This window comes from Apis florea, unplaced genomic scaffold, assembly GCF_048593485.1.
Source record: "Apis florea isolate Af1SG1 unplaced genomic scaffold, ASM4859348v1 contig_2153_pilon, whole genome shotgun sequence".
Taxonomy (NCBI): Eukaryota; Metazoa; Arthropoda; class Insecta; order Hymenoptera; family Apidae; genus Apis; species Apis florea.
This window is the reverse complement of record NW_028256536.1, coordinates 201,515-217,205: the sequence shown is the minus strand read 5'-3', so window position 1 is coordinate 217,205 and position 15,691 is coordinate 201,515. Positions and strand designations below refer to the sequence as shown.

Below are 15,691 nucleotides of genomic sequence, written 5' to 3'. Positions count from 1 at the left end.
CGGGTTCATATCGAGTGGAAGATATTTTTATTTTAGTAGCTCTTCTGGCTACTAGATTCTTTTCTTTTTCAGCACCCCTTATCACTTCCTACATTTGTTACAGAAAATATTTCCATGATATATATTTATTTTTATCGCTGATAATGAATATTTTTATAATTCAATTTTTTCTATTAAATTTTTCGCATCAGTGATGGTGAATGTTCATATATAAAACTTATTTTATTGCAGATCATTTGCTTATCTTTGTTTTTTTTTTTATTATTATACTAATTCTCTAAATGAGTTTGTTTCAGGTATATTAACGGTCAAGAAGCATCAATTATATATTTCAAGAAAATATGTTATTTCGGTTTATCATCAGTTAATATATATTATACCTTGTACCTTATAGAATTTTATTAATTGTTTGCATGAGTTTAATTTATTTCAGAGACTATTGGGACCATGAGTCAAAAAAGATGCATACTTCATTTAATATCCCTTTTCCCTTTCCTCTTCCCTTTCCTTAATGATATCGATATCTTTTTGTAGAAGGGGTTTCTTAAACAAATCTTAGGTTTTTATAAAGGTAGATAAGTAGTTCATAGGCACTTTGAGCAATTAAGGAAGGCATTAAAAAAAAAAACAAATATAAGTTGAGATGTTATAATCGAAAAATAAATTTATTTGTATATTTATTGTACTTGTATATTAGATATTAAAATTAAGATAAGACTACAATATAGGTAGTAATAAGTACTATATAAAAATATATAGATAGTAATAAGTACTAATAAGTAATAATAAGATCACAAAAGATTAATAAAAATTTCAACAAATATAAGTTTCTACATAATATATAAAATGAATTATATAAAAAGTTATTGTAGTAACTTACATTTCTTAGAATTTTTACTAATTCTTTGTATCAGAAATTAATGGAATCAGTGTGGAATGTGTGTAGAATGAGTGTGAAGTGAATATGGAATCAAACGAGAGATATTTGTTTTTTATATAATTCCTTCGATTTTATTGAAATTTTTTTGTAAATAAATTCGGTTATCCGTAAATAAGTCTTTGTATTTTTCTTGTATCTTTTGTATTATTTGAGAAAATAATTGTAGATTTATGTTAAGTATTTTGGATTATCCTTAAGAATTGTTGTTAATTACATTTGGAATTAACATATCTTTAAAGATATTTAATTAATCAATAATTCATGAAATTGTTATATTATAATTATATTATATTATAAGTAGTTGGCTTGTAGAATTGCTGCCGTAGAAAAACTGCTTGAAGTAGATTTTGTAACTGCATGCATAATTAATGGTAATAATATTAGTGGTGGTATTAAAACTGGTGGTAGTCAATAAAATAAATATAACTCTGTGTGAAATATATTTACTTTTTGTTCTCTTTTTGATTTAAAAGCTCGTTTTAAATTATCAATATTTTGTATTTTCATGGCAATGAGTATATAAAATGTTGATGTACATACGAAACATATATGTGTTTCATATAGAGTTGTATACGTTAGATTAAGATATAATTTTAATTTTACTTTCAGCTTTAGCTTATCGCGTCGGTTTTCCTTAGAATTCCTTTTGTTGTTTGATTGCAAAACGATCCAAATTTGGAATGTTTTGGAAACGTACACTAAAAGGAAGATTCGTTTGAAATAAATTTTTGCGCAAAAGGAGGGTGGATGGGACGTCGTGGTTAGGGTGGGTCTCCAATTCGCAGCAACCTCCAAGCCGGTGAGACCTGGGAAATCATTATTATTTACTATTCAATTCATAATCGTATCAATGATACAATTATAAATTTTATAGCAAATAATATGAGCTAATTGGCTGCGAGCGCGATTATTTTTTTAATTACTAAGTTTTATTCGACTATTGATAACATCTTAATTTTTTTAAAAATTATGACGTTATAACTTGTTCACAATAAGCATTTAGCTGTTAGTAAATCGAAACATTTTTTTTTTTTTCGAGAATGTTATATAAATCCTATGCCTGTTTCATATCTTCTTTATGGATTGAGTTTCGATTACAAGTCTGTTTTATCTACTTATTTGTCTCTACATGTATATATATATCTTTAAGTCTCAGGTGGTGCTAGTAGTCAATTCTTCTATTTCTATCTTTCTCCTATTATTTGCCCCCCTTGTCTGTATCTATTTTAAACAACACTCTAGAGATGGCGTTGATATTCCAATTTTTATCATTTCTCGCATTATTTGCCCTCTTTGTTTATAAAATTTTTGATAATTTTCATTATTCGATTAATTTTTATCATCTTCTTTGCCTAACTTATTGGTTAAAAGTCTCAATGAAGACTATTCGAGCGAATATTTATTATCCGTGTAAAGTACTAATTTTATAATTGCATATTTTATCAACTTCTGTTCTGTTTGCTTTGTCATTTTTCAAAAATATCCCAAATTAATACACTGTACAAAATTTTGACGAGAAATAGAAATATTTCGGAGAATAAAATTAAATGACTTACCCCGTATAGTTGAGAAATGGTAGGTGTACATTAGATGGATTGATTGCGGGTTAATAATGAATGATAACATACGATTTATTATACAATAACAATCGGTCAGTTTATATACACGAGTCTACGAAGTTCAGCGTTGGATGATTTTCCATCTATCTTTGGTCCGCTTCTAGGTGAAGAGCTGTTTAAAATGAATTACAAGAATTCATTCGATTTCGCAAACCTGTTGTCGCATATCTTACTCTAAAATGTAGTCTACAATGACAGCGGTATAAGATTCTGTACAATATTTACATACCAAAAGTTTCACAAAAATGATATCTTTCGCAACTTTAAGGATATCTTTGATCATAAAAGTATTGTCTTTTTGAAACAAAGTTGAAACGCGTATATCTGATGACAGAAAATTGCTCGTATAGGAATATTGAACGCGTAACGTCAATCGAAGTTGAAAAGAATATTACGAAAAGACAAAGATACATTTGCGTGAAGCGTTGGAAAAATTATTTCGAAGAAAAGTAAAAATAAATTGGATGGATTTCGTTTTTCAAGTGATACAATAATGAAATTTATATTATGAAATGAATGATATATATATATATAACGATATATAAATCAACAGAAAAATATGAAATATTAAATGACAATACATAAATTAACGAAATGAAATATTAAATATAAACTAATATTTGACATAATTAATATTTAACGTAATTAAATATTTAACATCGTTGTTTGGACAAATAATAAATGAATAATACATGGCTGCATCGAAATTTAATCAATACGTTGAATTTAACAGAAGATTCAAAAGAAAGAGCAGCATTATCTCTCTCGAGAGACGTTCGCGTCAAAGATGAGAAATGTTCAGATATTGAGAATTTTATTTACAATAAAAAAATCCCTGAAATTAAATAAATTCATTGCCTCCGTATCCTCTTAATCTCAACAATTAACAAACAATTGTCGAATATAATTAATCGAACACGACGAATAAAATTTTCATCGTTCATCGTCACTTGTTCGAACGATATTTTCCCCAAGCAAAAAGTACAACGAAGGAACTTGCAAGTATTCACCGATTCACGTTATTCACGAAACTTCTTCGAAACTAACTATCGGAGAGCAACACGGTCAAATCCGACGTTTGACATCTTATCTCTGACACCTCGCAAGGGGTATCCGGGGTGTCAGGTATCACGAGAGGCTCGGTTTGGCATCTGTCGCCTCTCCTGCAAGACTTCACGATCACCTTAGAACCGGTGCACAGCCTCTCCACTTGGACGCTTTTCCTCCAACCGGGGCCACGGTTCACCGATTCACCGTTCTCGCCCGATTTTCTTCCTCGACTCCCCGCCAACAACGAGCGAACTCGCCTCCAAACGTCCATCTCCTCCTCTTTACCGGCCTCCTCCCCCGTTTTATCACCGCCACCCTTGCACAACTTCTCCACCTCGGTCGAGCACTGCTCCCCCTCGGCGGAGGTGGCCGCCGCCGAATCTCTGGCCACCAGTCGAGAAATCCTTGCGAGGAACGTGCCGTCCCTCTTCCATCGCGGAGACGCGACGCTCTTCATCGCCTCGACGATCCTCCTTTTCAACCACGAAATGTCCATAGATTGTATCTTCCGCACGGACGAGCGCTCCTCGCTTCTCGTGTTTCTCGCCTCGCCTCCTCCACTCCTCGTTGCACGACGGTTGTCCCGCCGTTTCGCCAGGAAACACGCCAGGAACGCCTGCGGAAACAATGCGGTTTTTAGTGCGAATGATCCAAGATGCTCGTTTCACGGTTTAATTGGATCCAGGAGGAAAGAAGTGTTGATACGTCGGGCGGGATATTTTTGGAAGATTGATTAGATATGAAGATTGTTGGCGGAGATTTTATATATTTTTAGGTTGTTAAAGATCAAGTTTCACAATTTTCGTTTTCAATCGAAGAAGAAGGGACGATGAAGAGTCACGGATTAAAATAGGAGCGAAGGAGATATCTATTTCTGTTAAAACTCATCTCTCCAAGCGTAATTGCGTTTAAAGTATTAAGTTTAAGATTGATTTCGAAGCGAGGAGCCGTCAATTATGTACGACACGATAAAGTTGAGAAACGATATTCGAGGCAGACAGATGGAAAGATGAGGGAGGAGACAGAGGTTGGCAGAGTATTCGTTTGCGGGGAAAAAGTTTGCGGTCGCATTATACGGGAAGCTCCCAACGGGATATGGTTTATAATATAATTCGTGGCGGTTTCGTGCTTTACCGCCGCTACTTTAAACCTATCTCCGGATGAATTTCCGCCCGCTTTGGCGGGCCGTCGTGGCCCGGAAGTTGGCCAACTTGCGTAGAATTGAATTTACGATGTATTTCACTCGATACCTTCCTTAATCGTTCGTTAATGTCGTGTGGTACGTTTCATTTCTATTTATAGGATAATGGTGGAGTAAAATTAGAAAAGGGGGAAACTAGGATCCATTAATCAGGTGTTGATCGGGTCGATGTATTTTAAGTGCAGAAATGAGTGTAATATTATACATATTCGTGTGTGGTCGATCTTCGAATTGCAATTCCAAAACGATCTTTGAGCAGAGTGTAATGTAACGATCCAATCTCGGTGATAGTATTAATTAGTAGAATGCTAAATTTTAAGTATGCACAACTTTTTTTTTAACCGGTTAGAGAGTGTTTTCTTATTTTTAGAATCGTGTCATTAAGTATGTAAAATTAGTGTATTTCAACTGTTTCATCTGGATTTCTTCTTAGCTTCGTTTTATCTGAACTGATGGACGACGAAGAAACGTGTCTTGTATAAATCCTTTTGTCGGCAAGTAATGGAAAGTTTGAGACCAAACTTAAGCTGGGATTATTTTCTACCTACTTGAGTGAACTTTCTCCATTTAAAGTACGTTTATTTATATATTACGTACGTATTCACGTCACATAATACGTGATTTGAAGAAAAAAAAATTGTTACTAAAAAGCGGATATAAATATTTTCAATTTATATTTAATTCGATCGAACAAAATTTAATTTTTTCTTTGTTGAATAGTTTCCGAAAAACGAGTCATTTTCAATCGTCAAATATATATATATATTATATCGGTCCTTGTGTGTTCACATGAAATTCGAACAGGAATTAAAATTATTATTATTTTTTTTCGAACAAATTAAAAATGAACAAATTGAGAATCGTATCTCTCGATCGAGCGTATCCGTTAATAATATATTTCAGTAAATTTTAATGTTTACCGTGCAATTTTTTTTTCTTTCTTTCTTTTTGTTTTTTTTTTTTTTTTTTCAATAATGAACACTCGTGCGTGGATCGAAATTAAACGAACTGATTATTATTTGCCATAGAAATATCTGTGCGCTTTTACGGGTTTACAGAACAAAAACATCGATGTAATTGAATCGTATTTCCCCGCGTGATGCTCCCAACATATTTTCCATTGGAACGAGAACGCGCAACTGTTGCCGTGTTTTTTTTTTTTTATGCATATGTACAAATTTTAATTGACAGGACGAGTAATTGGATTTGCGTCGGTATTCGATACGTCAACGGTACTTTCGCAGTGCTGAACATACCGCTACATCCCGTCGAGATATATACGTATATTTTTAACTAGTTAAAAATACAAGTTGTTAAGAAATACCTTTTGGAAAGAATTTATCCGAATTTATAAATGTTGAAAGAGATAAAAAAAAAAAAAATTGATCGAATAAAACGGTGGATTATTTTGAAAAAAAAAAAATTCTCTCTTTCAATCGGTTCAAATTTTTTAATCGAAGATCTTTATTATCTTTATATCAAACTCGTTTCGATCAAAATTATAACAGACCAACGGAGTTACCCTACATTTCGTAGTTTAAATAATTAATACTGGAATCAAATTTACGCGTTTTTGTTTCTATTATTACCAAAAAAAAAAAAAAATTTTGCACCAAATCTTCGTGACGATAAAAATTAAACGAACGTCAGCGATTTATTTTTACGCATCAACTTTTTCCTCGATTATCCGGAATCCGAAATGTCATCTTAAAATTCACCCCGCCGTTGTAACGTCTTCGATATTAATTTTACTCTCCTCGACTCTCCTCGACTTTTGTCGCTCGAAATAAAAAAATAAATTGAGATCGAAACTTACCAAGATCAACAGCAAGACGAGAATAATTGCCGCAACAATGTACCACCGATCGATCATCCAACGTTGGAAGTTCGCTAGGCTGGCATCCGACAAAAGTAGCCTTCTCAAAGTTGCCAGCGGTCCACTGGGATCCACCTTCGAAATTTAAAATTTGTCCAATTAAAAATGTTCACCGACGAAACGGTGATTAAGATCGATAAAATATCGATATAAATGGAGGAAACGAGGGGATGACGCGAGATGAAAAACGTGGGAGAGGAGGGGCTGGTGTTATTACCTCTCGACATCTTTGGAAGACGTCGCAATAGCCATTGTAATCGTTGCATGGCGTGCCTGGCTTCGACAGCATGTCAGGAATATCGTAAGGCGCTGAATTCCATGCGAACGATGATCTGCAAAGAGACGACGGTACTCTGAATGCCCGTTTGCTCGATGCTTGCTAACAATTCGTTTCCCCTCGAGTTTCTCGAGGTTTTTTACTTCTCGAGGTAAGAACGAAATACGGATCCGCGCGAATGCGGAAAAAAGATTCGGAAGTTGAAAATTCGAGGCAAAAGAATTGATCGCGTTAACCCTTTGAGCGTTTTAGAATAGAAGAAGAATATTTGCGATAAGGATAAAAGCGAGGAAATTTTTTTGTTAAGAGGAGCAAGATAAATATTATAATAGATATTTTATATATAATCCTTGATATGGAAAGATTTTTTTTTTTATCAGATGAAGCGAAAGAAGAAATTTTAAATTTTAGAATTGATTGCAATTGGACAAATCACGTGGTGGAAATCTTTTGCCGCTGTGCTTCATTTTTTAATAATTGCGAAAGAAAGAATAATCCAAAAATAATCTTCGAGTGTGGATCTTCATTACGAAATGGAATATTGTTTTCGCCTCGGATACACAAATTCGCACGAGTGTCAATGGTTCGAGCGAACTTTCCATCCGAGGAGGGAGGGTAAAGGCGAACTGTTTTTCTCACAGATCAAAAAATGATTCAGCGCTCAAAGGGTTGTTGACCCGTTTGATCGATCGATAAATGGCGGCGGTTGCCAAATCTCCTCAAGCAGGATTATTCATTTCCGGTAAAAGTTGCTCGGGAGGAGGAACTAATTGAAACGAGTGGAACATTCGCGCGTATCGTGGAGGCGATCGTCTCTCACAGGCACGGTTGATCCTCTCCTGGCAATTTGCAGCAGAGTTCGCAGCTTTTGGTCGGGGGATCGTCGGGTCCCGCGATGCACTGACAGGATTCCAATCCGTAAGCCAGGCAAATGCTGCCGGTACATTCCTGCAAGCAATGCGACACACCGATAAAGTGTCGGCCTACTGCTATATGGAATAAACCTCTAAATACTGGGAGGTAATTTCCCAGTGGGAGGGAGGGATCTTTGAGGGAAGACAAGCAATTGGGAATGCACGTATCGATCAGGTTCTTTCTCGTTGAAAACGTTGTTCTTGGAATAAAAATTGATATTTATTTATATACTTCCTTGGATACTGATCGATTGGTATTTGTGGAAATTTCCAAGTATCTATTAGGTATCTGTTAGAATAATAAGGAAAATGTATAAGATTATCTTGACATCAATTCGACAAACGATTATGAAAATATTCCATGATTTAAACGAAACATCTTGCAAGGATTGTTGAATTACGACTCGAAGAATAATTATTGGATATCGGAACACGATTAAATGAAAGATCTTTCAGAGGAGTCGTGGGAACGTAGATGACTGTCTAATTAAATGCTTTCTCTTGGAAAACGTGCGTCATTACGCAGCACGGTGGTAAGAACGGGCGTCGTTCGAAAACACAAGCAAGGCGAGGCAAATTGCAAACGGCAGCTGACTCGTCCCATCTCGCCTCGTTATTGTACTTGCAGATTAGAAAGCCAGTATTTCGAGGGGGGAGGAGAGTATCGATTCGTAGCTGCCGATGCGTACTGTCGAATTGTTGCACGTGTGCGGCCTGAAACGCGTTTTCAGCTTGGCTGCCTGTAATCCAATGTTTCTACTCGAACTGGAACCAGAGGAAATAACCTTGCGCCCGTTGTCCGCTGTTTCGACGAATCGCAGACAAGAAGGTAAACTTGAACGACGACTCGAAACGCTCATTTTTCCTCCTCTTGATTGGTAATTTTATTAAAATGGATTTTGCGAAGGAAAATAATTCTCAAATTTTACGATCATTGGAATTCTGTTTCTACGAGGAATTAAATCACGAAATATCACGACGTTATATCTCGTAGACGTAGGAATAAATACGAAAGAGAGTTAAATCGTAAAATGAATTGCGGAAAAAATTTTCGAGAATCATATTCTTCCCCGTGGGATTAATTTCGAAACGAGGTTGAAATTTGGTGCAAAAGCTAATCCGTATTCACGGCCTCGATACCCGATGCGAGCAAGGAATGCGTCTCGAGATTTCGAACGACAAACGAATGCGAAGGATATTTCGTTGCTTCGATGCGCGTGTGCACGCCAACCTCAAAGCCTTAAATCCACGCTCAAAGCGCGTAGGAAAATACCACGCGTACATTTCGAGATCGTTTCCCCCGGTGGATTTTTCTCCCCGTGAAGGAGAACCAATCTAGCCAACCAGCACACTCTCCAGGAGCATTTGGTCGTTTCGAATCTCTCTCTGTGGATTTATTCTCAAAGTCGCGCGCAAAATGGAAATTTAAATGGAAATCTTGGTGTCGAAAGAAAGGGGAAGAGGAAGTTTATCATTGGAAATTTGCTGGTAACATTGTCGGTTATCGATTTTCACGCGTTTCTTTATAAATATCTCTCTTCTCGTTGTCATCGTCGTCCAATGATCAATCGTGATTATACTGTAATTGATTGTTGGATCCGGGAAATGACTTCGATGAATAAGTAACTGGACGAGCAGCTAGTTTCGCAACAGGAAATTGTAATATTTGATGCAACCATTTCTCGATCCTAGAATTAATCTTTCTCGAGGGGAGGATATCATCATTTGTTCGAAGAATTTGAATCGAAGATTAAAAGGCAATTCAATTTTCTTCTTGTTTTCTACCAACGACTGTTTCTTCCCTCCCTTTAAATTTATAAAAATCCAGGCGACTCGACGAAACGAGAAACGAAAGTAATTCGAAATTGTTTATACACCATTTTCGACACCTATCTACCTGTAAATAAATTGAAATTAAAAGATTTTTCTCTGGCAAACAATCAACCATTATTTATACTCTTCGATTTATCTGATTATTCGTCGCGTAAAAATCCTAAATCGCAGGATAATTCGACGGATGGATCGACCGTGAACTTTGCTTCGTACATCATTCCCCCCCACGTTGTTGTTGTTGCAAAGGTGTCCCGAATTCACGCGGATGGGAAAGGAACGACGTGTAACAAGAGAACGGTACATGTACAACTCACCCCCATGTAGCAGACGTATTCCTCGTTGCATATGGTCTTGTTGGGCTTGTTGATGGATGGCGGACACTGGGGGCTACGCCCGTCGCAAAAGCTCGCGTCTCTGCAACCGTTGTCGTCCCTGCACTTATCGCCGTTGCGCAGGGTGCAACCGGATGTGCAGCAAGGGCCCTGGAAACACGGCGAGATGAACGACACCGCCACTGCTGGCTGTATATAATGGCGCGGGCGGAGGATATGGAACAGAACGCGGAAGAAACGTGTGTCCAGTTGTGTGGAACGTGTGTATACGTATCCTCGATCGTTTTTTTTCCCCCCTTTCTTTCTTTCTGTCTTTCTTTCTTTTTTTTTTTTTTTTCCAGGTCGTCGAGAAATACGACTGTGTGTTCGCGCGCGATGGATGCACCGCTTTGAAAAGGAGAACTCCCATTGTGAGAACGCTTTCAACGTTTATATCGGCTTTCAACGTCTATATTGTCCGCGATATAGGTTTTCGGATCTTTGGAAATCTTCTCCGGAATGATGCACACGTGAAACACACTCCGATGGTTGGATCGCAGGATTCGATTTTTTGGAAGAGTTTTTTTTAATATGGATTTTATTTTTTACATTAATAGTCTGTTGTTATTGATCGCGGCTCAAATCTTTCTCAAGATTTTCCATCGGTTAATTTTTTTTGACGAGGGATACGAGTGTTCTTCTAGATTTTCTCGCTGTATAAAAAAAGGAGTCTCCATTTTTATAATTGCTATAATCGTCGTCGTGGCTTTGTGCGATTCGCCAAGCGACCCGGCCGCTTTTTTAGCGCTCGTTAATTTATTTTCGCGGCTCGTGTCGATGATAATCTGGCGCGGTCCAGTTGGAACGCGTTCTGCATTGTGCGAGGCCGGGAACAATATCTCGATTTTTCGAGGCCGATTCTCTGGACAGAACAATGGGCAACATTGTTGTACGCGGCCGAGAATTTGGGGCAACGGGATATCAAGACTGTTTTCCTCTTTAATTCTTAATTTTCCTATTCCGCTGCAGCTCTCTTTTCATTTTCTTTGAGAAGATTTCCACAAACGCATACATCACATTCGGGTATTTTTTCGTTTCTGATTCTGATTTGCGCGGTTATTGGGACCCACTGTTATTTATTTCTTTTTCAATTTTTTTAATTGCCCCGCCGCCACGCTTTCAATCGAAAATTCGCGGAAAAAGCGAAATTTGTATCGGATCACGATCGCATATTGGTGAACACGAATCTCCGGGACAATGGCACTTTAGTAATCGATCATCCTATCCGCTGTTATAACGCGATAAATTTTTACGATAGTTGTACAAAAAGGCTGGCTCTCGATGTCACGTCGATGATTCGCATGACTTCTTCATATTTTACGCAAACATATATATCGAAACTCGATAATGTGATATTCGTGTCAATAACTTGATGCATCCTTGGAGAAATCGTACGTGTTTGAATGCTTGATCAAGCTTGTAATTTGTTATACAGTCAATGGCACGTGATGTTGCAGCATATATGGTAAACAAATAAATCGAAATTAATTGGCAAATAATTAACGATTAATAGGTACATTAGGCACATATTTGAAAACCGATTATAGTGCTATTACGAACGATATTACGGAACATTGCAAGAATCTCTATACATTGTCCATTGTAGAAACAGATTCTTGATTGATTTTCATCGGATTTGATTTCAGATCGAATTCGAAGTCAGGTTAGAAAGTGAATAAATTATGCTAATAAATATAGACGTATAAGAATTTCTACTGCATCGAAATTCTTTATATTAAAAGACTTAATCAACAAACATTTATTTCTTCTATCACGATTAATTTTACTCAAGTTTTCAACCGTCTAATTTGAAATTGGATCCAATCTTTCGTCAATTTTTCGTTTTTATTATCAATTTATCGTTATATCGCAGGAAATCTATTCGCGGCAGAACGTGCACGCAATAATGAATATTTATGGAATTCGAAGAGCAAAGCACAAGTTCTCCAGACTTTGTCGAGATGATACGTGCAGAAGTAGTTTTGGGAGGAGGGGAAGGGCACAAACTGTTTGCCAAACCGTGATTTCACGCTTCGAAAACTTGCACCACTGATTTTCTTTATAACTTTGGAACCATACCGTTCGATAAATATTCAAGAAATCGACGTATATCGTTCGACGTCGTGGAAGATCGACGCGGAAGATCAAAAATCTTTGCTTGCTCGAGTCGAGGTTTTTCGCGTTTTCACGATATTACGAAAGCATTTCGACGATTAAACCGTGCATTAAAGACGTCCGCTCGAGAAATCCTCCCGTTCTCGCCACCAACTTTACGAGATCCCGGCTTTTTCCATCTGGGAAATTGCTGTATCTGCAATTACACCTGAAACACTCACAGCCGGATGCGGGGAAAATTTAAAAGTAGCGCCGTGCTTCTAAGAAATTCCAGTGAAACAGGATTGGACTTTCTTCGTGAAAAAAATCTTTTTTGATTAAAATTGGACGAATTGATCACGCGATGATATTTGTTATTCCGAAACAAAGATGGACAAAAATATCGATCCATATTTATCATACATCGCTTACGTAACTACAAGTTGATAAATAATTCGGTAAATAATTAATTGTCGACAAATTTAAGTTGGAGTGGAATGGCTCCATCTTCCTCTCACTTCACCTGAAACTTAAATTCCTCGCTAACAGCTTGATAAATAAGTTTTCTTTTCTAAAATTCGATTCTTTACCTTACACGCTCCATCCTTAACATTTAAATTATCTTTTACAATTAATTCCCAAAAATTTCCCTCTTAAATATCCGACAACTACCATCGTGTGATCGATGAGGATCCATCCGAAAAAAAAGTCACGCCAATATCTCCTCGTATCGAGGAAAACTTGGGGAAACAGCAGGGGAGGAGGGATCTCGACAATTTTCGATTTAATTAAATCGAGGGACAGGGTTGGATTGGAGGAGGGGGCGACGTTTAAGCGAATCGAATGATTTTCGCTTAACGTCCAGATAAGAACGATCCACGGTTTGAATATCTGATAGAGGGGATAGAGCCGCCCTCCCCCCCCCCGTGGGATCGGGAGCCGATGCTTGGAAAATAAGGTTCCGATACGTTTTCCGGTTCAACGAATTGGCACGGAGAGCAGCGGGAGAAATTCGATGCTGATGCAAGTGGATGTTATTCTCGGGCGCGGGTGCATGTATCAGGAAATAAATAACCAGCTGGAAAAGTGCATTCAGCCTTATGAGAGAATATTACACGGAAAAATCCAATGGCTGGATGAATTTTCTAAGACGAATTGTAATTTGTTTAAAGAAAAAGAAAGAAAGGAGGGTCGAATGATGTCGAAGAGCGAAAGAATTCGAAAAGATTTTCAATTTCCTTTTTTTTTTTTTTTTAAGAGTCTTTAATCGCGCTTTTATATCTTCCCTTTATATATAGAGAATGCCTCGTTTCCAAGTTGGCGATTAACGTTTTCAATCAGAGGGGGATAAGACTTATCTCTAAACGGCTGCGAAGCTGCAATTCCCGGGGAGATTTAGGAGCCGCCTTAATGCCTCGACCGTGCCGGCAATGTCAAGAGTCTCGCCCCTTTTATTTAGGCCCGCGCCTATCTCTGGATGTATTCTTAATTAGAAACGATAAGAAAAGGGAGGACTGGTATCGTTGGACGATATCCAGTTCATCTTCGAGGGTTGCAATTTTGAAATTTAAATCGTCGTTGTCGAGAAATATATCTTCTCGGCAATCGCTTCATCAACGCCCCACCCACTCGATTTCAACCCTCCACCCTGTATTTACTGCAATCGTACATCCCGTTAATTTAGGAGGGGGTGATAAGTCTTATCTGGTGTATCATAATTCGAGCAGAGTTTCGCCATTGTTAATTTCGTTCGTAGCTTAAGGAATTTTTATTTCGAACGTGGATTTTTTCGAGCGGGTTTAATGCCGCTCTTAAATACAATTAATTGATAATTAAAAATAATTTTTCATTTATTTGACACGGTATTCATTCACGAACGTATGAATGGAAAGTATGATCGAATATTTCCTGGTATATTTTCAGCAATTATTATCGACCGATTTTTCCGAGATACGATAACAATAGCGCAAGTGATTATTGTCGGTGTGTGTGATACACGAATCTGTTCGACTATTCCACTCGCAGTTGGATCGACGTTTACTTGTATGGCGAACACGTAATAATGAAATTTGAGGAGCTCTCCTTGCCAGCAGCAATCTTACACTCGCGCTGAATCTCGAAACGTAATAACACGGTGTGAAACGGATCAATTTATCGAATTTCAATACTTTCAATAGGAAGAATCTTCTCGAGAGGGGACGACAATGGAAGGAAATCATGAAACTCCGTCTTCGAGTAATTGCCGTTACTACAGGTGTAACGAAATGTCGCGGTTAACGAAGCAAGGATATTATACGAATCATCCTTGATCGATGAAATTCATCCGGTTTGTCGGGGAGGAACTATTTTCTCCGCTCGACAGAGATCTCATTCCCTTTGATATCCGTCACGTATACAAATAATTGTAAAATGCCTCGCGATCTTTTCCATTTTCGGAACAATTGTTTCCATGTTGGATCGAAAGAAAAATTTCGTCGAAGAGATTTAATATTTTTCACGATTATGGAATTTATTGAATTTTTCGTAAACAATCTGATTTAGTTGTGTTGTCTCCAAAAATAATACAAAGTTATTTTTCAAAGCAGAGATCTTCCATTGTGAGAAATTTATTCATTTCCATTATTAATTATTTTTATCATTTATTGAGTTTAGGATAAACTCGAAATGTTTGAATTATTTATACTTATTTATACTACTTGAATATTGTATACGGTTTCATTTCATTTTTTATAAGTTCATTGAATGGTGAAGCTTCATCATTTTAATAGATTCTCGATTGATACAATTTTAAAGAAATTGTACTTAAATATTAAAACAACACTGAGCTATTTATTTAGCATGCGTTCAAAATCCTTTTGAAACAAGAGGTGTAAAGAAAATTTTCGCCTCTCTCATCGATATTTAATACATCCCGTGGATACTTCAACCGATTAATCCTACTTTAATACGAGGTAAGCCGAGAACGACGCAGATATTCATCATCGATATTCTTCGGGGTGTCGCGTTTTTTTCCACGCGACGTGGAAATAAGAATAAGAGATGACGATCCCGCGAGATTTTCCAGAGGAAAATGAACCACGTATAGGTTCATTTCACGATTGAAACGCGAATGTATGCACGCGTGTGCCTGTCCATGTGCAATCTGCTTTGAAAATAGAACGCGAGAGAGAGGGGATTCATTTTACCGAAGGAAGGAAGTCGCGTTATCGCTCGTGCTCGAAGGATTGAATCTCTCGAGATGCTTCTCTCTCTCTCTCTCTCTCTCTCGATCCTATTCATCAAAATGTTTTCGAGGATGGCGTCGATAATTCCTCCCTCCCTATGGGAACAGGATAATCAGCTTTTGCCACATCAACAGGAAATATTATTTCAAAGCAAGATCGTTAACTTGGTTGGATCTTGTACAAAAGATATGATAATCCTTAATTAAAGTATCATCAAAGTATCATCACTAAAAATGAATTTTTATTATGCATATTAGGCGAGATTTATTACATTATAAAATTTATATTGAAA

At 37.0% G+C, this 15,691-nt stretch overlaps 1 protein-coding gene across 2 annotated transcripts in view; it reads right to left on the bottom strand.

Moving 5' to 3' along the window:
* Window positions 1-2,539: 2,539 nt before the first annotated feature.
* The window catches only part of LOC100866886 (disintegrin and metalloproteinase domain-containing protein 10), a 133,718-nt gene continuing 120,566 nt past the window's right edge, over window positions 2,540-15,691 (bottom strand). For both annotated transcript variants that reach the window (XM_086915607.1, XM_086915610.1), the window contains 5 exons: window positions 10,025-10,192; window positions 7,784-7,911; window positions 6,904-7,018; window positions 6,627-6,761; window positions 2,540-4,225 (listed from right to left, as the gene is read on the bottom strand). In XM_086915607.1, coding sequence (XP_086771733.1) covers window positions 3,602-4,225; window positions 6,627-6,761; window positions 6,904-7,018; window positions 7,784-7,911; window positions 10,025-10,192 — 1,170 coding nt within the window. In that variant the 3' untranslated portion in view covers window positions 2,540-3,601. The remainder of the gene's footprint in view (window positions 4,226-6,626; window positions 6,762-6,903; window positions 7,019-7,783; window positions 7,912-10,024; window positions 10,193-15,691) is intronic.